This window comes from Ovis canadensis, chromosome 8 (assembly GCF_042477335.2).
Source record: "Ovis canadensis isolate MfBH-ARS-UI-01 breed Bighorn chromosome 8, ARS-UI_OviCan_v2, whole genome shotgun sequence".
Taxonomy (NCBI): Eukaryota; Metazoa; Chordata; class Mammalia; order Artiodactyla; family Bovidae; genus Ovis; species Ovis canadensis.
The window spans coordinates 10,445,331-10,471,671 of record NC_091252.1 but is presented as its reverse complement, the minus strand read 5'-3'; the positions used below and the strand labels follow the sequence as shown (position 1 = coordinate 10,471,671).

The 26,341-nt window shown below is 42.3% G+C and overlaps 1 protein-coding gene and 1 long non-coding RNA gene across 2 annotated transcripts; one reads left to right on the top strand and one right to left on the bottom strand.

Moving 5' to 3' along the window:
- Nucleotides 1-1,613: 1,613 nt before the first annotated feature.
- EEF1A1 (eukaryotic translation elongation factor 1 alpha 1) lies at nucleotides 1,614-9,005 on the top strand. Its single transcript, XM_069598008.1, has 8 exons — nucleotides 1,614-2,654; nucleotides 3,590-3,767; nucleotides 4,026-4,205; nucleotides 4,322-4,618; nucleotides 4,699-4,849; nucleotides 4,957-5,213; nucleotides 5,297-5,531; nucleotides 5,633-9,005. The coding sequence occupies exons 2-8, from the start codon at nucleotides 3,624-3,626 to the stop codon at nucleotides 5,755-5,757; spliced, it is 1,389 nt and encodes a 462-aa protein (XP_069454109.1). The 5' UTR covers nucleotides 1,614-2,654; nucleotides 3,590-3,623; the 3' UTR covers nucleotides 5,758-9,005.
- An 8,881-nt stretch (nucleotides 9,006-17,886) lies between these two features.
- On the bottom strand, nucleotides 17,887-26,179 carry LOC138444700 (uncharacterized). Its single transcript, XR_011258547.1, has 2 exons — nucleotides 25,837-26,179; nucleotides 17,887-18,714 (listed from the first exon to the last, which is right to left on the bottom strand). It is a non-coding gene; the product is annotated as an uncharacterized lncRNA (long non-coding RNA).
- Between the last annotated feature and the right edge of the window lie 162 nt (nucleotides 26,180-26,341).

The window sequence follows — 26,341 nt, the reverse complement described above, 5'->3', positions numbered from 1 at the left end:
GGACTTTTCTGGAAGGTATTTATAAAGTGTATATACGGATCCGCAGGCTCAGGCCTTGGGGACAACTTTCAATTAATTGTGCCTATTTTACAGAGGTCACGTGTCTCACTTTTATTTTTTTCTAAACTGAAATTATATTGGATGTTTTCCTCTTACCAATATCTGCTTTCATTTTGACTTTTCTTTCTTAGATTAGATGGATCTGCAATTCTGGATTTCATGTAAAACTTTGAAATATTCAACTTTTGGTGTCTTTAGTCTTTGTTTCCTTCCCTCCTGTCCCTAAATAACCGGTTCTTAAAGTTTCCAAAATGTTGTCAGTCCTGTTAGTATGACCTCCAATAATGTACACACCTAAACCATCTGAGGAGTATGGAAAGAAAGCATGGTAAAGAAGCGTGTAAAATAATAAATCTAATGTGGCAACCTAATCTTAATATGAAATAACACTGTGCTGTTAATATCACTGTTGTACACAAATATGACTGTGGGAATATAGTTCCAAGAGATTAGCCATTAATTAATATTTCCAAGTTAATAAGAGCAGAGGTATTTGCATTGTTCTATTGCTAGTGATTTATTTTCACTTGTACTTCTTACATCTTTATTACAAACATGGACTAGCATATCAAGATGATTTCATTCCACATGTATATGACTGGGTAAGGACACTAGGAAAACGCACTGTGAAAAAAGAATTTGTGGAAGAAGAAAAGCTAGAAATATAGACATTATAGAAAAGGCTTTTGTTGCTAGAAACAGATGTTACATGTGTTTCTAGAGAAACTTCATATGGCCTACTTTCTTTCATGAAAACTATATCAATGCTAAAACAAGCCTACAGACTCCTAATAAAGAAAGAAAAACTTGATTTTTAGAAATGTGTGGCTGCAAAGAATGTGTACAAAGGCTGTAACAAAAGACTTTCTTTTATAAAGAAAAAAAGGCATTTGGATTCTGAGAAGTGACTGGAAGCTAGGATTGGAAGAACTGTATTATAGAATGAAATTGAAAGTAAACACCATGGAAATTTGCCTATAACTGCTTCCCACTGTTTTATATATGTTTTCCTCTTCTAATTTGATTGTGGGTTCCTCTCCAAAAGGAGGTACTTCTTTTGCACGTGCCACAGAGTTTCACTTTGCCCTGGACACATAGTAGGTTCTCAAATTGTGTTAACAGATTGGCTGAAAAAGTTGTCCTGATGTGCTACATGTGGAAGAAGAGACAAAATGTGTGTTAGTTACTCTGTCGTGTCCGACTCTTTGCGATCCCATGGACCGCAGCCCACCAGGCTCCTCTGTCCATGAAATTCTCCAGGCAAGAGTACTGGAGTGGGTTGCCATTTTCTTCTCCAAGAAAATGATCTAGTAATTAAGCTCATTAAATATAAAGCTTCTTCTGCAGGAGTGTTTCTGAGAGTCTGCCCTTATTGCTAAACTAAAAAGGTCTCATCCAGTCTCACCTTAGATTTATGCCTAAAATGTAGTTAGAATCAACAGGATGAGGGAAAACAAAGCTATTTACTTAGACGGGATAGGCCATTTTTGGGAAGCAGTGATTTCGCAGCAGGGTCGGAGACTGTAAACTGCGTGGATAAGCTTGCTGATGCTGTAGATCTTAGTCTCTACATGAGATCATGTGGAAAGGCTGAATATGAGAAACTCTTTTTAGGTTTTCCATGCTTGCAATCAATCAAACGACTGTACACTGGAAAATGTACCAGAAGACCAGGCACAGACTCACGATTTCGTTAATGTAATAACACTAGAATTAGAAGTAAAGCAAACTGCAGGATTTAAGTCTATTCTAAACTGAAAAACTGGACATCTGGAGTACCACATGGCGTGACTGTGTGGTATGAACTTTGAATAAAAGCTATGAATGGCGAAAGCAAAGAGGCCGCCTCTGGAGCATATTCGTCCGGCTGCTCGCCTCCGAACCGAACCAGTCGTGGATTCTCCGGCTCTGTCGGCCTCCGCCCTCGCCCGCCGCCCGGGTCCCCGGGCCTTAGACTTCTCTCCAGTGGGAAGGGGCGCGGAGGGTAGGAGGCGGTGAGACACCAGCCCTGGTACAGCAGGAGGCTCGAGGAGTTGGTCCGGAACCCGCGAAACTGCAAGGCTGGGGACGCGAGATGGACTGCCCTAATATCGGTTAAAGCGCTACCCTAATATCGGTGTCTGCAGTTAAACCGGGAATGGTATAGAGGGAAGCTTCTGGATGTCCCCACCCGGCCGCCTCCTCGCCGCCCCACCCCCCAGCTGTGCAGCGAGTAATTCATACAAAAGGACGACTCGCCTCTGCCCCGGGAAGCCCAGGGACCGTCGATAAACTCCCACTACCCTGGAACCGAGGGAGCGCTCGTCCCCGCCCCCCACCGACCCGCTCTCGTCCTCCTCTGGGTCTAGAGGAGCATGCGCGGGGCGCCCAGCGCTCGTCTGTGGGCTGAGCGTACATCGCCTACGGTCCCCGAGACGTTGGGGGAGGGGATGGAGATTGAACTGGTGCCTGGTGGAGGCGGCGCGGGGTAAACTGGGAAAGTGGTGTCGTGTGCTGGCTCCGCCCTTTTCCCCGAGGGTGGGGGAGAACCGTATATAAGTGCCGTAGTCCCCGTGAACGTTCTTTTTCGCAACGGGTTTGCCGCCAGGACACAGGTGAGTGCCGGGTGTGGCTTCTGTGGGCCCGGCCTCCCCCGACGGCCGCGGCCTTCGCGTGCGTGTACTTCCCGCCGCGCCCGTGGGCATCTTCACCATGTTCTTGACCCGAATTTCGGGGTGTGAGCGGGTGGGGGTGGGGTGGGGTGGGGAGAGTTCGAGGCCTTGCGCTTTTCTCGCAGTACCTTCGCCTCGTGTTTGGGTTGAGGCCTGGGCTGTGGCACCGTGGCCGCTGCGTGTGGATCCTGCCGCGCTTTGCCGCCCGGTTCCCCCCACCCCGCCGCCACACACACACTATTGAACAACTCCACACAGCCGCGGGTTTTCGGCCGGGGCGGTTCACCCGAGGCCGGCCGGGGGCTGACAGGATGGGCTTCTCGGCGCTCGTCGGGATCTGGGGTGGGGGGCGGCCGCGAGGCGCGGAGGACTTGGGCCGGCTTCCCCCGCGCACATGCCATCGCGGCCTCGCTGGCCCGAGGCGGGGCGGGAGAGCCGTGGCGGCCGGGCGAGCAGAGCGCCGCCCCACCCGGCACCAGTTGCGTGCGCGGAAAGATGGCCGCTCCCCGGCCCCTCTGCACGGCTTCAAAATGGAGGACGCGGCGGCCCGGGCGGGGAGCGGCCGGTGAGTCACCCGCACAAAGGCCCCGGCCCGGTCCCAGCGTGGCGCCGCTTCTTTGGGACACCCACCCCCGCCCCCCGCGGCCGACCGGGTGCCGTCCTGGCCTGTCGATGCCTCGAGGTTCTAGAGCTACACATGGGGTGGGGGAGGGGAATCTGGACGGTGGAGCTTATGGGTGGAGACTTGAGTTGGGCCAGCTTGGCACTGGTTGTAATGCTCCTTGGAATTTGCCCTTGGAGTTTGGATCGTAGCTTTTTCTTCAGTTTCCAGACAGTGGTTTAAAGTGTTTAACACACCTCCACCCCTTTCCAATTAGGTGTCGTGAAAACCACCGTTAAACCTAAGCCAAAATGGGAAAGGAGAAGACCCACATCAACATCGTTGTCATTGGGCACGTAGATTCAGGGAAGTCTACCACGACTGGCCATCTGATCTACAAATGTGGCGGGATCGACAAGAGAACAATTGAAAAGTTCGAGAAGGAGGCTGCCGAGGTAGGCAAAATTAGAATGAATATTGGCTGAGCAAGTGCATTTGAGTGGCAATTTTCCGAAAACTAGCCACTAGTCTAGACTTACTAGTTAAAAGGTATATTGCAAAGTTTGCTAAGTCAGTTAACTTTTGAAAATAAGGTAAATGCACTTAAGTGTACAGTTGTAAGTGGAATCCAGCATTTTTTCCAAGTTAGGGAAAAGAATTTCGTGTTGGAGTTCATGTTTTAGTTACCAAGTAATTGTGGTTAATCTTTCTAGATGGGAAAGGGCTCCTTCAAATATGCCTGGGTCTTGGACAAACTGAAAGCTGAACGTGAGCGTGGTATTACCATTGATATCTCCCTGTGGAAGTTTGAGACCAGCAAGTACTATGTTACCATCATTGATGCCCCAGGACACAGAGACTTCATCAAAAACATGATTACAGGCACATCCCAGGTTTGTGAGACTAAAAACTACTGAAAATAACTCTGGGTCTGTTTTTACACTGGCAGAGCTGTGGATCCTTTTTAAGAACTTAGTTTAACAGGATGTGGATTTGTTTTCTTTCAAAGGCTGACTGTGCTGTCCTGATTGTTGCTGCTGGTGTTGGTGAATTTGAAGCCGGTATCTCCAAGAACGGGCAGACCCGTGAGCATGCCCTTCTGGCTTACACCCTGGGTGTGAAACAACTAATTGTTGGCGTTAACAAAATGGATTCTACTGAGCCACCCTATAGCCAGAAGAGATATGAGGAAATTGTTAAGGAAGTCAGCACCTACATTAAGAAAATTGGCTACAACCCCGACACAGTAGCATTTGTGCCAATTTCTGGCTGGAATGGTGACAACATGCTGGAGCCAAGTGCTAATGTAAGTGATTTTCAAGTTTTTAAGACTTACGGTCTGTAATGGGGTTTAGTTTGATGGTAACCCAGCCTTTCTTGTTTTAGATGCCATGGTTCAAGGGATGGAAAGTCACCCGTAAGGACGGCAATGCCAGTGGAACCACCCTGCTTGAAGCTCTGGATTGCATCCTGCCACCAACTCGCCCAACTGACAAACCCTTGCGTTTGCCTCTCCAGGATGTCTATAAAATTGGTGGTAAGTAGAATAAAACCATTAGAATTTGTTAGAATTTGTCTGGGTTGGTATAATACTATCGGCCTCCGTTTGAGGCATTTATTAAGTTCTGTAAACGTTTATTTTAGGTATTGGTACTGTACCTGTGGGTCGTGTGGAGACTGGTGTTCTCAAACCTGGCATGGTGGTCACCTTTGCTCCAGTCAATGTAACAACTGAGGTGAAGTCCGTAGAAATGCACCATGAAGCATTGAGTGAAGCCCTTCCTGGGGACAATGTGGGCTTCAATGTCAAGAACGTGTCTGTCAAAGATGTCCGTCGTGGCAATGTGGCTGGTGATAGCAAAAATGATCCACCCATGGAAGCTGCTGGCTTCACAGCTCAGGTAACACTTAGAGACAAGTTTTTATTTATTGCTATAACTTTAAGGGTCTTTGAGACACAACTAAATGCACGTCTTCTTTCCAGGTGATTATTTTGAACCATCCAGGCCAAATCAGTGCTGGATATGCACCTGTGCTGGATTGTCACACAGCTCACATTGCTTGTAAGTTTGCTGAGCTGAAGGAGAAGATTGATCGTCGTTCTGGGAAAAAGCTGGAAGATGGCCCTAAATTCTTGAAATCTGGTGACGCTGCCATCGTTGATATGGTTCCTGGCAAGCCTATGTGTGTCGAGAGCTTTTCTGATTATCCTCCCCTGGGTGAGGATGTTTTTCTGGTGTAATTAAAAACTAAATTTTAGAAGTAAACCTGAAGGTTTGAAAAATGTCTCTAATGGTAATACAATGTTTGTTTTTCATAGGCCGTTTTGCTGTGCGTGACATGAGACAGACAGTCGCTGTGGGTGTCATCAAAGCAGTGGACAAGAAGGCAGCTGGAGCTGGCAAGGTCACCAAGTCTGCCCAGAAAGCTCAGAAGGCTAAATGAATATTATCCCCAATACCTGCCACCCCAGTCTTAATCAGTGGTGGAAGAACGGTCTCAGAACTGTTTGTCTCAATTGGCCATTTAAGTTTAATAGTAAAAGACTGGTTAATGATAACAATGCATCGTAAAACCTTCAGAAGGAAAGGAGAATGTTTTTGTGGACCATATGTTTTGTGTGTGGCAGTTTAAGTTATTAGTTTTTAAAATCAGTACTTTTTAATGAAAACAACTTGACCAAAAATCTGTCACAGAATTTGAGACCCATTAAAAAAAGTTTAATGAGAAACCTGTGTCTTCTTTTGGTCAACACTGTAATTCCTTATAGTACTACTTTGGTAAGAGTTGCTTATAAGCTATTTCTAGTAAAACAATTTTCAAATTAAGGGTTTGTATTTCTAGGGTGGAGCTTGAGGTTTGTTAACCTTAAGTTGAGAGCTCATCTGTTTTAATAACATCTTAAGCATTGGTGCAACACTTTCTAGGTTAGGACAGATGAGCAAAGAGTAACTGTTTTATATGTAAGCTAGTTTGTAAGGTCAGATTCTATAGTATAGAAGCTCCTGTTGCATATAAAATTTTGTATGGTTACATAAATGAATAAATAGTCATTTAGTTTCCAGTTATGAGGATGTGCATTCACATTTATAATAAGTGGTTAATCTAAAATGTGAGGCTTAAACAGTATTGAGTACTGCCCTGCTAGAGTTAATTGTATACAGGTTCTAGAAAAATAAAAGACTAGGAAAAATAAAAGATGCTGGAGGCTAATTGTGTTTCCTGTCACTTAAATAGAAATGAACTTTATAGGAATTCTTATCTAATGGGCAAGGTTGGGTGATGAGAACATGGCTGCATTGGCGAGGGTATGGCCCGTTCGGGTCTTGAGCGTAGGTTCATCTAGTTAATGTTTTCAAAGGTAACTGCCATTTAAACTAGAAAGGACGTTGGAAAGTTGTCATTTGCAGGTTGCTATAATTTGACAGTTGAATGAAAATAACCCTTAACACCAGAGGAATTTTGTAACCTGTCAATTGCAGGGCTTGGTCACAAATGGGAAAAGCTAGGTAGTCAGCTGATAATTGGTCTCTGGGTATAAGCAATGTAATTCTAAGTTAACCTTGGTTTTGATAGTAAGTCTTAACACATTTGCAGAAACTGAGTAATTCTGTATCTGATAACTTGGCTTTTATAATAGGAAAATTAATCCAGCTGAAGCTGGTGAAGTCACACCAGATAGCATTCTGGAAGCCTTTTTTGCAAATAGCATCCTGTGAAATGTAGACAGGTGGATTGTTAATTGCAATTTTCCCTGGATAAAAATAATTTATATGGCCATTGGTAGGGGCTCTAAAATGACAAAAGATTTGGTCCCTAGCTTGTTCCTTAATGTTTGACAGGTATGGGGTTAACTGATTTGAATAAAGATTGTTAGTAAATAGTGAAGATTTGTCTTCACAAGGAAGGTTTCATTGCAGAAAATAGCTTTCATTAAGTGTAAGTTTAAGGAGAGCAAGACAGTTGGCATACTTGGAGCCATAGATTTGTCTGTACAGAATTTCTGTGAGCACCACCTACTGGTGGTCACTACAGACTAGTTTAAAACATGAATTTCTAGATTCAGGATGAATGTTTTGCTCAGTTTTTTGTACAGTTGCCTTTTTCAATATGAACTGACTGAAAAGATTTTATAAAGCTAACTGGTGCTTGACCTTAAACCCCATTTTTAAAATTGCCTAGCTGTTGAAATGGAATCATGTTAAAACTTGGCCCCAGGAATTCTTGTGTGGTTTCAGAATGAGAGGCAGTATGATTTCTGAAAAAATGATTCTTAATCCAATTTCCACAATAGGCAGTCTAGTTGAGTTTTGGCCAGATTATGCTTTGGGGGTTTTTTCAAGAGCATGAGCAATTCATTTGTTTGGGTTCTGGTCTGCCCAAAAGCAGATTGCATATACTGAAGGGCTTGATTATTAGTAATTTGCAGAATGGGGTATATAATACCAGGACAGGACTATAGATTTTTTTATTAAGCATTTACCTTTGTTACCTTTTAGGTTGAGCATTGAGCTCATGCCAAAAACAGGCTGTTTCTGGCTCTATATACAATTCTTGAAATAGGCAACTCTAGAAAAGGGATGAAAAGTTGTGTGTCAAGATGTCCTTTTATGTTTTCGGTGGATAGGTGTTAGATGTCCTTTTGAAATGCTGCAGCACTATATACAGTCACTTGGGAATTATTAAAGGTATATTAGTTGTTCCCTTGTATCTTGAATGAGCAGCATGAGTTCTCAATCTTGTGATAAGAGAAGAGCAAGCTCTTCCATATGAGAAGGTGGGATGAGATGTGTTTTCCTTTATTTGCAATGTTCCTGAAATTTTTCCTGACCTGGTTTTGCTTTTCATGACTTCTCTCCTTTTTTCTTCCACCTTCTCACCACCTTTTTTCTTCTCTCACCCAGGTGGCATCAGAGTCCTCTGTTTGCAGGCCTCTGGGAACTTCCTAGACAAGTTAAAATCACAATTGAAGTTGCATTGCTTGCTCAGGTGATAGTGATTTAGAAAAAACCACATGGTTTCTGAAAGGTGATTGACCTCTGATCCAGTGGAAAACTTGGAAAGGACCATAATGGGTGTCTTTTCTAAATAGGTTATGCTACATAGTCCTGCTGTTAATAGAAATGAGTGAGATTAGTGAATTTGTCATATACCTGGGACAACCTTCAGCAGGCCCATGGATCTCCCAAGCCTTGAGTGCTCAGTGAGAACAAAGATCACGTTAATATTTCAAGTAAGCAATAATAGAAAACTTAGTGGAATATTTTAAAGTTCTAACCACTTTTTTCATTGAGGTCCTTAACCTAAAATTTACCCTGTAAAAGCGTTTTGCAAGTTTTGGTAAAGTTTACCAAAAAATACTGTATTTACCACAATCATGGTATAGAATATTCCCATCACCTTTCCCCCTCCCTCAAATTCCCCATGCCCCTGTGTGGTCAATCACTCTTCTCTACCTCTTATTCTTCGTAACTACTGACCTATATTCTTTTCCCGTTTTGTTTGCAGCAGTGTCAGAAACCTGAGTTGATAATCATATGTAGCCTTTGAATCTGGTTTCTTTATAGCATGATGCCTTTGAGATCTGTTTTGCATGTATCAGTAATCTGTTCCTTTTTAATAACTATAAGCTTGTTTACAGCTGAGGGACATTGGTTGTTTTGGATAATTACAAATAAACCACTAAACATTCACATAGGTTTGTGTGTGATTATAGGTTTTCATTTTCCTTGTGTAAAAACCAAGGAGTGGGATTGCTTATTCTTGGCAAGTGTGTACTTTTTAAGAAACTGCTAAAATTTTTCAGTGAACCGTTAGTAATTTAGGTGAAGTAAAGTTTTATTTTGATACGAATTTTTTGAAAATAATTCATTTGGCTGTTATTGTCGGGTCTCAGTTGTGGCACATGGGATCTTAGTTATATCACTATCTCCCATTGTAGCACAGCTAGGGGCCCTCTAGTTGTGGCATATAGGGTTAGTTGCCTGACCAGGGATCGAATCCACATCCTCTGAATTATTAATCATTGGACCACCAAGGAAGTCCTTGATGTGATTTATTTTTAAATGAAAATTAATTTGAATAAGGTTTCCCTTGTAGCTCAGTAAAGGATCTATCTGCAGTGCAGGAGACCTGGGTTCGATCCCTGGGTTGGGAAGATTCCCTGGAGAAGGAAATGGCAAACTGCTCCAGTATCTTTGCCTGGAAAATGTCATGGACAGAGGAGCCTTGTGGGCTGCAGTCTATGGGGTTGCAGAGTTGGGCTCGACTGAGTGACTAAAGTGTTACACTGAGACTCTAGGACAGGGGCGCCAGACACTATTCTGTTCCACACACTTGGGATAGGATTGTGAACAAAACAGATAAAAGGCTGTGCTCTTTGAGTTGACAGTCTACTGGGGGAACTAGATACTGAGTTAAGTAGGTAAAATTCTGAGTTCTGGTGATGCTCTTAAGGGAAAGAAGGATGCTGTGAGCAGCAAATGTGAAAGGGATGTAATTTAGATTGTTTAGAGAAGGTTATTTGTCAGAAATAGCTGAGATATTAAAGGATAAGTAAAAATTACTGAGTTGAAAAATGTGAAAACGTTGCACTACTTTGTAACAATTACATAGAATCAGAAGCCTTGTGGGTGTGAATCACTCGGTTGTGTCTGACTCTGGAAGCTCACACACTGTAATCTGCCAGTCTCCTCCATGGAATTATCCAGACAAGAATACTAGAGTTGGTAGCCTATTCCTTCTCCAGGGGATCGTCCCAACCTAAGGATCAAACCTAGGTCTCCTGCATTGCAGGTGGATTCTTTACCAGCTGAGCTTCCAAGAAAGCCCTAGAAAAGTCTTGAAAACCTAAAAACCGTTGAACTGCTCAAATCGATTTTGAATATTCTCATTGCAGTTTTTGGTTGATTACTTTGTCAGTGTGGGGTTGTCTGAGGCACAGTTGCTAGGTTGTGTCTGACACTTTCTGACCTCATTGATACTACTCTATTTGACTCCACTAGGCTTTTCTGTTCATGGAATTTTCCAGGCAAGAATACTGGAGTGGGTTGTCATTCCTATTCCAGGGGATCTTCGTGACCCAGGGATTGAACCCTCGTCTCCAGCATCCCTTTCCTTGGCAGGCAGGTTCTTTATCACTGAGTCACTTGGGAAAGCCCCATAGTGCTATCACTCCTATTACAAATGAGAGACTGAGGAATGGAGGCTACTAAATCATCCCGTTGCTGGATGAAATTTTTTCTTTAAATATTATTGCTGGTAACATAACTAGGGTATTCTCTTGGTCTAATTGAATGATTTCATTTTCTTTTGTTAAGAGTTACTAATTTACCTGAAGACGCCAGTCACACCTGAGCTAAACACTTCAGTTCCTACAGCTGTTTCTTAAATTGAATAGTTGATTTACAATGTTTTTTTCAGGTGTACAGCACAGTGACTCAGTTATATGTGTGTGTATACTTTTTCAGGGGCTTCCCAGGTGGCTCAGTGGTAAAGAATCTGGCTACCAAGTAGGAGACACGGGTTCCATCCCCGGATTGGGAGCTGGTAACCCACTCCACTATTCTTGCCTGGGAAATCCCTATGTTCCATGAGGGCTATATTCCGTGGGGTCGCAAGAGAGTTGGACGTGATGTAGGGACTTAACACTTTTTCCCCAGACTCTTCCTATATACGTTATTAAAAAATATTGAATATAGTTCTCTATACTATATAGTAGATTTTACTGGTTATATATATATATATTTTTTCTTGGCCTCACTGCATGGCAACACGTGGGATCTTAATTCCACATTTAACAATGGATTGAACCCACACACCCTGCAGTGGAAGTGCAAAGTCTTAACCGCTAGACTGCCAGGGAAGTCCCTGGTTATCTTTTTATGTATGATTCCATTTATATGAAATGTCCAGACTAGACAGAGCCAGAGAGAAAGCAATGATTAAAAATATTCTAAATTTAGTGATGGTTACACAACAGTAGATATACTCCAAACCGTTGACTTATACTTTAAAGAGGTGAATGTTGTATGTGAGTTACATCTCATAGCTTTTTTAAAAAATGTCAGGTATCAGGACAGCCCAGAGGTCAGTTGCTAAAGGCCAAATGTCCATCATGGGCTGATTCTGCAGTCTGTCTTTGATCCACACACTACACAAAGCAGTTACTACACAGATTACTAGTTCCTTGCCCTAGTAGAAATCTGCACAATTGAGGGATCTCAATTTCTCTAAATAGGCTGATATTAGGTTGGGTGTGTGAATGTGTGTATGGCTTGTGAATTAAAGTGACTTGAAGCAGAACCACCTGTGTAACAGGCCCTGGCTGGCTTTTGGGTATGTGAGTCGGGAGAGGAAGGAAGGTGTCCCAGTTTGCTGTTATTTAATCACTAAGTCATGTCTGATTGCACCCCCATGAACCATAGCACACCAGGCTTCCCTGTCCCTGTGCTTCTCTATCTCCTGGAGTTTGCTCAAGCTCGTCCATTGAGTGGGCAATGCTATCCAACCATCTCATCCTCTGTTGCCCCCTTCTGTCCTCAATTTTTCCCAGCATCAGTCTTTTCCAATGAGTTTGCTCTTCACATAAAATCACCTGTGACCATTTCATGTGGCCTGGGTTTCTTTGTGGCAGGCACTGGGTTCCATGAGTGAGAATCCTAAAGGAAACAGATGGAAGCCTTATTATCTTTAATAGGACTCAGCTTTGGAATTCATGTAATGTCATTTCTGTAGTCACTGGCTCACTCCAGAAACCCCAGCTCTAGGTGAGAGGAGTGTCACTGTCATGTGGTAGGAAGAGCATGTGAGACAGAAGTTGTGGTCATCTTTGGAAAATATGGTATTTTTATGATAGTCTGTATAGTGCAGTCTCAGTCATGTCCAACTCTTTGGGACCCCATGGACTACAGCATGCCAGGCCTCCCTGTCCATCACCAACTCCTTCTGGAGTTTACTGAAACTCATGTCCATTGAGTCAGTGATGCCATCCAACCATCTCATCCTCTGTCGTCTCCTTCTCTGCCTTCAATTTTTCAGGGTCTTTTCAAAGGCATCAGTTTTTCACATCAGGTCGCCAAAGTATTGGAGATTCAACATCAGTGTTTACAGTGAATATTCAGGACTGATTTCCTTTAGGATGGACTGGTTGGATCTCCTTGCAGTCCAAGGGACTCTCAAGAGTCTTCTCCAACACCGAGTTCAAAAGCATCAGTTCTTCGGCACTCAGCTTTCTTTATAGTCCAATTCTCACATCCATACCTGACTACTGGAAAAACCATAGCCTTGACTAGATGGATTGTTGTTGGCAAAGATGTCTCTGCTTTTTAATATGCTGTCTAGGTTGGTCATAGCTTTTCTTCCAAGGAGCAAGTGTCTTTTAATTTCATGGCTGCAGTCACCATCTGCATTGAGTTTGGAGCCCCCAAAAATAGTCTGTCACTGTTTGCACTGTTTACCCATCTCTTTGCCATGAAGTGATGGGACCAGATACCATGATCTGAATGTTGAGTTTTAAGCCAACTTTTTCACTCTCCTCTTTCCCTTTCAAGAGGCTCTTTAGTTCTTCACTTTCTGCCGTAAGTGTGGTATCATCTGCATATCTGAGGTTATTGATAAGTCTCCCAGCAATCTTGATTCCAGCTTGTGCTTCATCCAGTCCAGCATTTCACCCGATGTACTCTGCATATAAGTTAAATAAGCACGGTGACAATATACAGCCTTGACTTCTTTGCTAATTTGGAACCAGTCTGTTGTTACATGTCCATTTCTAACTGATGCTTCTTGACCTGCATACAGATTTCCCAGGAGGCAGGTCAGCTGGTCTGGTATTCCCATCTCTTGAAGAATTCTCCACAGTTTGTTTTGATCCACACAGTCAAAGGCTTTGGCATAGTCAATAAAGCAGAAGTAGATGTTTTTCGGGAACTCTCTTTTTTGATGATCCAGCGAATGCTGGCAATTTGATATCTGGTTCCTCTGCTTTTTCTAAATCAGCTTGAACATCTGGAAGTTCATGGTTCATGTACTGTTGAAGCCTGGCTTGGAGAATTTTGAGCATTACTAGTGTGTGAGATGAGTGCAATTGTGTGTTAGTTTGAGCATTCTTTGGCGTTGCCTTTCTTTGGGATTGGAATGAAAACTGACCTTTTCCAGTCCTGTGGCCACTGCTGAGTTTTCCAAATTCAGTGTGTATATGTTAATCCCACGGAGAAGGCAATGGCACCCCACTCCAGTACTCTTGCCTGGAATATCCCATGGACGGAGGAGCCTGGTTGGCTGCAGTCCATAGGGTCACTGAGAGTCGGATACAACTGAGCAACTTCACTTTCACTTTTCACTTTCATGCATTGGGGAAGGAAATGGCAACCCACTCCAGTGTTCTTGCCTGGAGAATCCCAGGTATGGGGGAGCCCAGAGTCAGATATGACTAAAGCGATTTAGCAGCAGCAGCATGTTACTCCCAAATTCCTAATTTATCCTCCCCCAGCCCTTCCCATTTGGTAACCATAAGTTTGTTTTCTAACTATGAGCCTATTTCTGTTTTGTATGTAAATTCATTTGTATTACTTTTTAGATTCCACATACAAGTGATGATCATACTTGTCTTTGGCTTAGTGTTATAATCTTAGGTCCATCTGTGTTGCTGCAAATGGCATTGTTCCTTTTGTATGACTAAGTAATACTCTGCTGTGTCTATATACCACATCTTCATCCATTCATCTTTTGATAGTCATTTACATTGCTTCCATTTCTTGCCTATTTTAAATAGTGTTATGAACATAGGGGTGCATGTATTTTTTTCAAGATACAATTTTCTCCAGATAAATACCCAGAAGTGGGATTGCTGGATCATATAGCAACTATAGTTTTTTTTTTTTTTTAAGGAGCTTCCATACTGTTCTACATAGTGGCTGCATCAATCTACATTCCTACCAGTATGTAGAGTGTTCCCCTTTCTCCACAACCTCTCCAGCATTTATTATTATTAATTTTTGATGGTGACCATTCTGACTGGTATGAAGTGATACCTTATGGTAGTTTTGATTTGCACTTCTCTAATAATTAGTAATGTTGAGCATCTTTTCATGTGCTTATTGGCCATCAGTATGTCTTTGGAGAAATGTCTCTTTAGGTCTGTAGTTCATTTTTTGACTGGGTTGTTGGATTTCCTTTTTTTTTAACATTGAGCCCTATAGCTTTTCACTTACATGCATTGGAGAAGGAAATGGCAACTCACTCCAGTGTTCTTGCCTGGAGAATCCCAGGGATGGGGGAGCCTGGTGGGCTTCTGTCTGTGGGGTCGCACAGAGTCGGACGCGACTGAAGCGACTTAGCAGCAGCAGCAGCAGCTGTTTCTTAACCTAGATTCTTTCCATGCCATTCTGCCAGATAGTTTATAGCTTTAGAGTGTTTTCACCAAAATTAAACATTATGACTGTGGATACATTAAAAGACTGGTTTCTTAACCTAGAGTGTACTTTCATTAATGTGATCCAAGAGATAGTCACCCAAATTTCTGTTTCCTAAACTGATATATTTGACTAGATCATTGGAGTGCTGTAAATGGATAAAAGCTGTCCTTTTCATCATCTAGCCAGTGGGTACAATACTATCTATCTCTTAAGACTGCTGTGACGGTGAAAAACTGCCAATAAAAGGTAACTTTTATCATTACAGTCATTTGGAAGATCAGTTACTTTGAGCAATACCACTATTTCTATGGACTTCCCTGGTAGCTCAGCTGGTAAGAATCCAGAAGACACGGTTTTTCTTTAAGCCTGGAACTGATGATTACACGGCAAACGACTCTGGAAGACACGGTTTTGATTCCGTGGTTGGGAAGATCCCCTGGAGAATGGAGTGTGGCTACCCACTCCAGTATTCTTGGGCTTCTGTGGTGGCTCAGATGGTAAAAAAATCTGCCTGCATGCAGGAGACCTGGGTTTGATCCCTGGGTTGGGAAGATCCCTTGCCATCCCTTGGGCATGGCAACCAACTCCAGTATCCTTGCGTGGGTAACTCCCATGTTCACAGAAGCCTGCTGGGATAAAGTGCATGGAGTCACAAAGAGTCGGATACAACTGACTGACTAAGTACAGCACACTGTACTTCTGGATTATTCTAAACATTACCTGATTTTTAAATATAATTCCATTTATATGGAATATCCAGAATAGGCAAATCCATAGAGACAAAACTGATATTTAAAAAATTACCTTTGGCTGTGTTGCGTCTTTGAGTTCCAGAAAAACATCTGCTTTGACTATGCTAAAGCCTTTGACTGTATGGATCACAACATACTGTGGAAAATTCTTAAAGAGACGGGAATACAAGACCTCCTGGCCTGTCTCCTGAGAAATCTGTATGGAGGTCAGGAAGCAACAGTTAGAACCCAGCATGGAACAATGGACTGGTTCCAAATTGGGAAAGGAGTATATCAGGGCTGTATATTGTCACCCTGCTTACTTAACTTTTGCAGAATACATCATACGAAGTGCCAGGTTGGATGAAGCACAAGCTGTAATCAAGATTGCTGGGAGAAATATCAATAACCTCAGATATGCAGATAACACCACCCTTATGGCAGAAAGCAAAGAGGAACTAAAGAGCCTCTTGATGAAAGTGAAAGAGGAGAGTGAAAAAGCTGGCTTAAAACTCAACATACAGAAAACTAAGATCATGGCATCTGGTCCCATCACTTCATGGCAAATAGATGGGGAAACAATGGAAACAGTGACTATTTTTTTGGGCTCCAAAATCATTGCAGATGGTGACTGCAGACATGAAATTAAAAGACGCTTGTTCCTTGGAAGAAAAGCTATGGCCAACCTAGATAGCATATTAAGCAGAGACATTACTTGCTAACAAAGGTTCATTTAGTCGAAGTTACAGTTTTTCCAATAGTCATGTATGGATGTGAGAGTTGGACTATAAAGCAAGCTAAGCACCGAAGAATTGATGCTTTTGAACTGTGATCTTGGAGAAGACTCTTGAGAGTCCCTTGGACAGCAAGGAGATCAAACCAGTCTATGGTTAAGGAAATCAGTCCTGAATATTCATTGGAAGGACTGATGCTGAAGCTGAAGCTCCAATACTTTGGCCACCTGATGTGAAGAACGGACTCTTAAGACCCTGATGCTGGGAAAGATTGAAGGCAGAAGGGGATGACAGAGGACGAGATGGTTGGATGGTATCACCAACTTGATGGATATGAGTTTGAGCAAGCTCTGGGAGTTGGTGATGGACAGGGAAGTCTGGTGTGCTGCAGTCCATGGGGTTGCAGAGTTGGACACAACTGAGCGACTGAACTGAGTCTTCGTTGCTTTTTTGTTGTTGTTTGGGTTTTCTCTGGTGTTGAGCAGGGGCTACTCTTAATTGAGGTGTGTGGACTTCTCAATGCAGTGGCTTCTCTTGTTGCAGAGCACAGGTTCAGTTCCGCTCACAGGCTCAGTGATTGCAGCTCTTGGGCTCTAGAGCTTGGGCTCAGTGGTTGTGGTGCAAGAGCTTAGTTGCTTCATGACATATGGAAGCTTCTCAGATCAGGGACTGAACCCATGTCTCCTGCATTGGTAGGTGGATTCTTACCCACTGCACCACACGAATAAGTCCCAAAGTTGACTGATGCTTGCCCGAGACTGGTGAAGGGGGACTAGAGAGTGATCTTTAATTCAGGCTTTCTTAGATGGGGTGATGAAAATGTTCTGGAAGTAGATAGTGACTGGTAGTTTTGTGACCTTGCAAATGAACATACTAGAAACCACTGAACTGTATATTTCAAAAGGGTAAACTGTGTTATAAAAAAAACATGTATATGTACATACATATGTGTATATATAAAATGGCAGAAAACAAGAGTGACAGCCAAGGGTCAGAGTCCTGCTGTTACTATGCTTGAGCACAGCCAAGGGATCCTCTGCCCTCACTCTCACTGACCTGCCATGACAACTGATGTTTTTAAACATAAGTTATATTTTAGGAAGATCTCTTTTAAGTTGTACTGAATTTTTTTTTTTAAACAGGTAAACCTTTATTTTGGAATAACTTTAGATTTATAGAAAAGTTGCAAAGATAAGTAAAAGCTCCCATATACCCCTTACCTATTTTGTTTCTCCTCATGTTATCATCCTGCATTACCATAAAACATTTATCAAAACTAAGAAGCCAACATTAGTCTCTAGACTTTATTCAGATTTTGTCAGTTTTTTTTCAAATGGCCTTTTTATCTGTCTCAGGACACAACCCAAGATACCACTGTGTGATTAACTTTAAAAACTCAAATGTTCGGAGTTTACATCTCTGCTATACTTTATCATTTTGTTGAGATAATTTTGCATTTGGAGCCATGTTAAATAAAAATGGGGGCTTTGCCATTTATACATCTAGTATTTTGTGTTTCTGTAGTTTTACTTTAATTATTGATAAGTACTGAGCAAACCAGGTCCAGAAACAGGGAACTTGGTATTACATTAGAGAACTATTGTTTGACTTTGGTCTCACCAATTGCAAATGCACCTAATACAATAACCTGTACCATACTTTACCATTTTAATCACAGGGTTACCACAGTGAAAATTTTTTCTTTTTTTTTTCAGATTTTATTTTACAATACTGTATTGGTTTTGCCATACATCAACAAGAATCTGCCACGGTGTACACGTGTTCTCAATCCTGAACCCCCCTCCCACCTCCCTCCCCATACCATCTCTCTGGGTCATCCCAGTGCACCAGCCCCAAGCATCCTGTATCCTGCATCGAACCTAGACTGGTGATTTGTTTCTTATATGATATTACACATGCTTCAGTGCCATTCTCCCCATAGTGAAAATTTTATCAAATGTTTGGTTAAAGAAAAGTGAAGTAGGTGAAAGCTTTAAATTGACTTGGCCTTTTTGAGCAGACAAAAAAAAAAAAAATCTGCAGAATTTACAGTTTCTATTTTAACCAGTCTACACTTTCCCTAAAAGAGTTCAGGTAGTTTTGTTTTTTTTGTCAAAGTTAATAACATATGCAGTCTGGATATTGCCTTTAACACTGTCTCTTTTGATACATTGTATAAAATGTAGGTTATTGCTTGCATAAAGCCAAATCAATTTTAAAATGGACAGAATCAAAAGTAGGTAGTTTATTTTAGTGAGAGTAACTGGCAGCAAAAACCAAGCCGAGAGAGCGTGGTATGATCATGTACGTGTGGTTAAACAACAGATGGTTAATATAAAAAATAACTAAAAACCCGAAAATATTCCACTTGGTTGAGTTTTCAGTAAAATCATCTGGTTGAGAGAATACCCTAGTTGGTGTTGCACTAACCATAGGGTTGCCACATAAGGAGTTTGAGTTCCGGTGCTGTCTGGAGGAACCCAAGGTGGGGATGTGGTCTTCTCAGCCTGCTGGTGAAGCCATCTGCAAAATTTTCGGAGACTTGGGTTGTAACCTTTCAGATGTAAGGATTGCAGCTATGCCATTGCAACAAAGGAAGGACCTGATCTAGACTTGACCCGTAGCCCCTCTCTTTTAACTATTGCCATACCTTCCTGATTGATCCTTTGGACTTCTCTGTTTAGCCTCCTACAGGATTCTGTGTAGAAACTGGCAACTCGGTAAATGTCTGAGAAGTGAGGTGGTTTTTATTCAGTCATGGTTCGGTATTAAAAACACTTTCCCAAACTAACTCTTTGAGTCTAGGGGTTGCATCTCTTGGAACTTAATTTCTCACATTTTATATAGCTGCTTATAAGTTTTCTTCTTCAAATCTCTGATACCTGTCTCTGCAGTTTGTTAAATTGCCCCCCTTGAGGTTTTTCTGTATAAAATTGGAAATAAAATCAGTCAAGTTTCACTGGTTGAAACACCACATGCTTGCACTCACGTATATAGTCTGGTCTTGTATTAAATACAGTAGAGTCTAGATGTTTCATTTTAAATTTATGCAGTGTGTTTTTATGTATATTTATGCATTTAAAACTTTCAATTTCCCATGTATCAAGAGGGTACAGACTGGACTTCCCTGGTGATCAAGTGGTTAGGAATCTGCCGTGCAATGCAGGAGACACGGGTTCTATCCTTGGTCCAGGAGGATTACACGTGCTGCCTGTGAGCTACAACTACTGAAGCCTGTGCACCCTAGGGCCTGTGCTCTGCAACAAGAGAGGCCACTGCAGTGAGAGCCCTGCACACTGGAACTAGAAGAAGCCCGCTGCAGCAATGAAGACCCAGTGTAGCCAAAAATAAATTTTTGAAAATTTATAAAAGGGTACAGACTAACTCTAAAACAGAATTAAAAGAAAAACCAACATAAGACTAAAAATGAATTAATCAGGAGGCACTGGATTTTAAAAAATAGTCTAGCAAACACTTAAAGCGTCTAACTCCATAAATACGTAGTATGAAATGGTCTGCAAAGAGTGAGAGTGGGAACTGAAGGGTAAGCCAAAACAGACTTCTACCCTATGTTGTTTAACAGGGAGGAAGAAACACTTTATCCAGTGGAGGAAAAAACCTACTTGAAAGTGACAGGCATTGTGAAGTCAGAATATCTGAGATCCATGCTCAATAGCAACTTGGAATTACATTCAGATCACATCACTTAATCAGGCACAGCACAGGGAGAGACCAATGTCTTGTTTTAAAAAGCTTTTTAGAAAAATTTGAGGAATGTATGTGTGTGTGTGTGCTTAGTCACTCAGTCATGTCCAACTTTTGTGATCCCGTGCACTGTAGCCCACCATGCTCCTCTGTTCATGGAATTTTCCAGGCAAGAATACTGGAGCAGGTTGCCATTTCCTACATGGAACAAATATGCCTCTTAAAATTTATGAAATATAGTTTGTACATAAATTACTGAAACAAAAGTATTAGAGCACTTGCTACATATGACAAAAAACTGATTTCATGATCTGATAATGAATTGCAGACAGCAGTTATAAAAACGTCGATTTAGCTCAGTGACAGTCAAAGGTGAGGTTTCTAGATTAAAATAGCTGCATTTTTTTCTTTATGGCATAAAAACATAGGACCTCAGGGCTTCCCAGGTGGTTCAGTGCTAAAGAATCTGCCTGCCAATGCAGGACACAGGTTCGATGCCTGGTCTGGGAAGATTCCACATGCAGCGGAGCAAATAAGCCCAAGCGCCACGACTACTGAGCCTGTGCTCTAGAGCCCAGGAACCACAACTACTGAGCCCACGCACCGCACCTGCCGAAGCCTATGCACCTGCAGCCTGTGCTTCACAACAAGAGAAACCACCGCAGTAAGAAGGCTGAGCACCCAACTAGACAGTAGCTTTCACTCCCTGCAACCAGGGAAAAGCCAGCGTAGTAACGACCCAGCACAGCCAAAAAATAAGTAGATAAAGCAGCACAGGATCTCAACCTATGTATCTGTCCACAGGCATCAAGTATATCCAAAAGTATATCCAAAAGTACATTTGAAAAAAATTTGCTTGCCTACAAATTACCATAGCCTACCTCTCACTGAAAGCTGGAACAGCTTTTAGACTTGAATTTCTGTAACAATGTGAGTTCACTTTTCTGCACAACTGAACTGCTCTAGTATTCCTTCAACAGTACAAATTATTTGTCATCTAGGTTCCTGAGCCATCACACATTATAAAGTTATAGCTTTGTTTCTGCCACAAGCTACCCAGTGGATATTTAATTATGAAGGAAAGTCAGTGACTCTCACAGTTGGCTGAGCATCAGAAACACAGATGTGTTAGGAAGGAAGTTAGACATGAGCAACAAGGGGAGGCTTGGCTCAAAGGGAGGCAGGCTGATCTCTAAACTCCAGCTCAGATGCACCCAGGAGAGCTGACATATGCCATAAAATAACCAGAGACTTTTCAACTGGTGCACATGCGCCCTGGGCACACAGTGGATACAAAATAACCACAGGGGCTTTTCCAAGGAACTTTAGGCAGTTAGGAGCCCAGTAAAGACTCTGATGCTAGGAGGGATTGGGGGCAGGAGAAGGGGATGACAGAGGATGACATGGCTGGATGGCATCACTGACTCGATGGACGTGAGTCTGAGTGAACTCTGGGAGTTGGTGATGGACAGGGAGGCCTGGCGTGCTGCGATTCATGGGGTCGCAAAGAGTCGGACACGACTGAGCGACTGAACTGGACTGAAGGATTCAGGAATATTTTACATCTAATTTTAACACACTGAATTATTGGAAGACATATGGGAAGACATAAACAACATAGCTTATAATTATTAATTGGCCTTGAGTGTATGCTTATTTGCATTCCTTTTCATTGACTGGTGGTGGGTATAAGCCCTACTTTGCACACAACATAACCAAAGGAGTAGACTGGCAGTACAAAAAGGGGAAGCCAAGTGGGATCGGGTTGAAGAATGAGGAAGACTCCTTTAGGATCAGCCTGCTCCCATGTCTTGGGAGTGTCTGTTTAATAAAAGATCTGTCTGCTTGAGCTGAACTGGGCTATAACTTGTCTGTTGTTTTTTATACTCTTTAACCACTGCTCTAAATTTTTGTTGTAATAAGATAGGAACTCAGGAAGAGAGATAAACTGACTTGCCAGATGCCAAGACATTTCCAATGAAACTAAATTAGAATTGCCTGTGATAAAGTTGGCTGTCTACAAGCTAGTATTGAAAATTCCGATGTCTTAACTAGATCAACTGTAAAGAACCTGCAATGCAGGAGACCCTGGTTTGATTCCTGGGTCAGGAAGATCTGCGGGAGAAGGGATAGGCTACCCATTCTAGTATTCTTGGGCTTCCCTGGTGGCTCAGCTGGTAAAGAATCTGCCTGCAGTGCGGGAGACCTGGGTTCAATCCTTGGGTTGCGAAGATCCCTTGGAGAATGAAATGGCTACCCACTCCACTATTCTGGCCTGTAGAATTCCATGAACTGTATAGTCCATGGGGTTGCAAAGAGTCGGATGTGATTTTCACATTTTTCAACTAGGTTTTGGGGCTTCCTAGGTGGCACTAGTAGTAAAGAAACTGCTTGCCAATGCAGAAGAAACGCAGGTTTGATCGTTGGGTCAGGAAAACCGCTGGAGGAGGGCATGGCAACCCATTCCAGTACTCTTGCCTGGAGAATCCCATGGACAGAAGAGCCTAACAGGCTACAGTCCATAGGAGAGTCAGATACAACTGAAGCAACTTAGCACATATACACATCTAGGTCTAAGAATCACTGTTCAGTGACATCCCTCGTGGTCCAGTGGCTAAGACTCCATGCTCCCAATGCAGGAGCCTAGGTTAGATACCTGGTTGGGGAACTAGATTCTGCATGCTACAACTAAAGCCTGACACAGCCAAATGAAAAAAAAAATTTTTTTAAATATGTTTCAAAAACATTTTTTAAAAGATTAAAAAAAAAAATCACTGCTCAAGGGCTTGCCAATCATACATACTTCCTTTATTTTTTATAACAGTTTTATTGACACGTCACATACTATAAAATTCACCCTTTTAAAGCGTACAATTCAGTGTTCTTTAGCATGTTCACAAAACTGTACAACAATCTAATTTCAGAACATACCATCTTAAAAACAGGTGCCCTTTTAAAGAGCAAAAACGCTACCTAGAGGACGGCCTTTCCAACTCATTGGGTGAGTCTGCACACCAGCCTCAGGCCTAGACCAAATGCTGGGGGGCTGCCATGACCAAGATTACTCTAAACTAATGAAGAGTTTAAGCTTCTCGGGCTGTGGAAGGAAAGAGTGAACGAAAGCATGGTTCTTTAGGCAAGGAGGAGGGCAGTGTACAGACATGGCTATCAGGAAGACAACTAGCAGTGTTTCTTAATATTTCCAAGTGTTGTTTCTCTTGTCTGTAGAACAGGAAGAAAACTGTTTTATCATGGATTAAAGAGCAAGAATCCATGTAAAGCCCTTAACTTCGTATCTGACACACATAAACGTTATTAGGTAGTAGCTACTCTTTTAAAAGAAGGCTGAGCTCCAAAGAATTGATGCTTTTGAATTGTGGTGCTGCAGAAGACTCTGAGAGTCCTTTGGACAGCAAGATCGAACCAGTCAATCCCAAAGGAAATCAACCCTGAATATTCACTGGAAGGACTGATGCTGAAGCTGAAGCTCCAATACTTTGGCCACCTGATGCAAAGAGCCAACTCACTGGAAAAGACCCTGATCCTGGGAAAGACTGAAGACAAAGCAGAGGGGGAGGCGACAGAGGATGAGATGGTTGGATGGCATAAAGACTCAATGGACCTGAGTTTGAGCAAGCTCAGGGAGATGGTGAAGGACAGAGAGGCCTGGCATGCTGCAGCCTAAGGCATTGTAGAGTCAGACATGACTTAGCAACTGAACAATGAAAAGCATAACTCTCCCTATGGGGTTATGTGATTTCTCTTAGATTTTAGTTAATAGGAAAAAGTTTTCTTCTGGTCCCCTTGATGGGACAGAAAGAACTGGGGATTAACATTTAAATGCAATGTGCCTTTTCCTCAGATAATCTTTAAGTCTGAACCCTTCTCTTTAAAATATCTCAATTATATTTTTAGAAATAAGAAGGGGATAAGTTATCAATCAGCAGGTTTTAGAGTCTGAGATACAAGTTAATTCATGGCTTTTAAAATTGTTATACACTATAAATTTTAACATCTTAATCAGTTTTAAAAAAATTTATTTGGCTGTGCCAGGTCTTAGTTGCAGCACAAGGGATCGCCGGTACATGGGATTTTTTTTCAGTTGTGGCTTGCAAACTCATAGTTGTGGCATGTAGGATCTAGTTTTCTGACCAGGGATCAAACCCAGGCCCCTGCATTGGAAGCATGGAGTCTTAGCCACTGGATCACCAGATGAAGTCCCAGCATCTTAAATTGTTTTTAACTGTAAGGTGGTTTTAAGTACATTCACATTGTTGTGCAACCATTAACACCATCCTCCTGCAGAACTCTTCATCTTGCAAAACTGAAACTCTATCAAACAGTAAATTCCCATTCCTCCCTTGCCCCAGCTCCTTGCAATCACCACTCTACTTTGTCTCTGTAAATGTAACTACTCTAAATACCCCATGTAAGTGGAATAATACAGTCTGTCTTTTGTGACTGGCTTATTTCAGTTAGCATAATGACCTGAAAGTTTGTCCAAGTTGTAGCTTGTGTCAGAATTTGCTTCCTTTCAAAAGGCTGAAAAATATCTCATTCCATGTACATACATTGTTTATCCATACATCTGTTGACGTGCTTAGGTTGCTTCCACCTTTGGTTATTGTGAATAATGCTATGAACATGGCCCTTGAACAGATCTCAGACTCTGCTTTCAATACTGTTGAATATATACATGCATGTGAGATTTCAGGGTCATACGGTAACTCCACTTTTGAGGGGAACTGTCACCCTGTTTTCCAAAGTGGCTACACCATTTTACACTTCCACCAGCAGTTCTAAGTGTTCCATTTTCTCCACAGTGTTCTCAACATTTGTCGTTCTTTTTAAAAAATATATCATGTATTTTTTTGCTGCACTGGGTCTTAGCTGTGGCATGCCAGATCCTGGATCTTTGTCGTGGCACCAGGGATCTTTAGTTGCAGCATGCGGGATCCAGTTCTCCCACCAGGATCGAACCCACGCTCCCTTTACTGACAGTGCAGTTTTAGCCACTGGACTACCACAGAAGTCCCAACGTTTACTATTTCTTGATTGTTAACAGCCATCCTAACAGGTATGAAACGGTGTCTCTTTTTTTTTTTTGGCCACACTGTGCAGCATTTAGAATCTTAGTTCCCTGGCCAGGGAGAGAAACTATGCCCCAACAGTGTAAGCTTGAAGTCTGGACACCGGACAGTCTAGGGAGTCCCTCACTGTGGTTTTGATTTGCACTTTCCTAATGACTAGGGATGTTCAGCATCTTTTCATGGGGTCATTGGCCATTTGCATATCTTCTTTGGAGCTATGTCTATTCAGGCCTTTTGCCCATTTTAATTTTCTTTTAAATGCCTTTTACTTTTTTGCTGTACCAGGTGGTTTATGGGATCTTAGTTCCCCGACCAGGGATCAAACCTAGGCCCTGACAATGAAAGCACTGTGTCCTAACCACTGGACTGTCAGGGAATCTCCTCAATTGTGTCTTTAACCTGGCTTTTAAATTAGGAAATATTTTCTGATTGAATAAAATGGCCTGAATATAAAAAATAGGCTTTAGTATCATAACAGGAGCAGTGACAAGCAGGGATAACAGTACAGAAAGATACAGGAAATGAAACGAAGAGAATGTGAAGACAGAAGAGACGGAGAAAGGCAAACGCATAAGTATGCAGCTCTTAATATGTTATAAATCTTTTTATCCCATTTAATTATTCAGTCAAGTTTTAGTTTTGCCATCTCTTGCCTTTAGTACTATTTTTTCATTTATTCAAAAAACATGTTCTGTCTACAACCATGCCGCTGCCTGCATTGAAGAGGTTTGCATGTTGATAAGAGTAAGTTAGAGTAGGACAGGTATTAAGAATTCAGGTGGATGAGGTAAGCGCAACAAGAGAAGACTGTGAACAGGGAGCCTGGGGAAAGTGTATCGATAACGTGTACCTTCTAGCGTAAGCAGCTCTGCCAACTCTGAGGAAACCCCTAGTCTGCTGGTAGCTTCCCTGGTACTTCTGACCACTTCTCCTGAGCAGGGCATTCTTCTAGGAGTTGAAATTTCTGAAGGGGAAAAGTCATGGCTATTCCAATGGAGGCTGAAACTCAAAAGTGACAAACCAGTTTAAAACTCAAACACCTGTCTATAAAGTAACTTCGTAATTCAAGGCTGTGATGGTTTAATTTAGCATAGGTCCTTATCTTCATATTCCCTCCCTCCTCAACCAATTTGACAAGTGCTTAGTGTTTCTTAGTCATTTCCTTTTTTGGCCGCTCAGTGTGGCTCGTAACATCTTAGTTCTCTGACCAGGGATTGAACCCATGCCCCTCCGTTGGAAGTGCAGATTCTTAACCATTGGACAACCGGGGAAATCCCTCATTTCCTCATTTTAAGTTTGGTGTTCCTGTTGAAATGAACGTCAGTTTGTGCCCAACTTTTCAAACTACCAGGCTA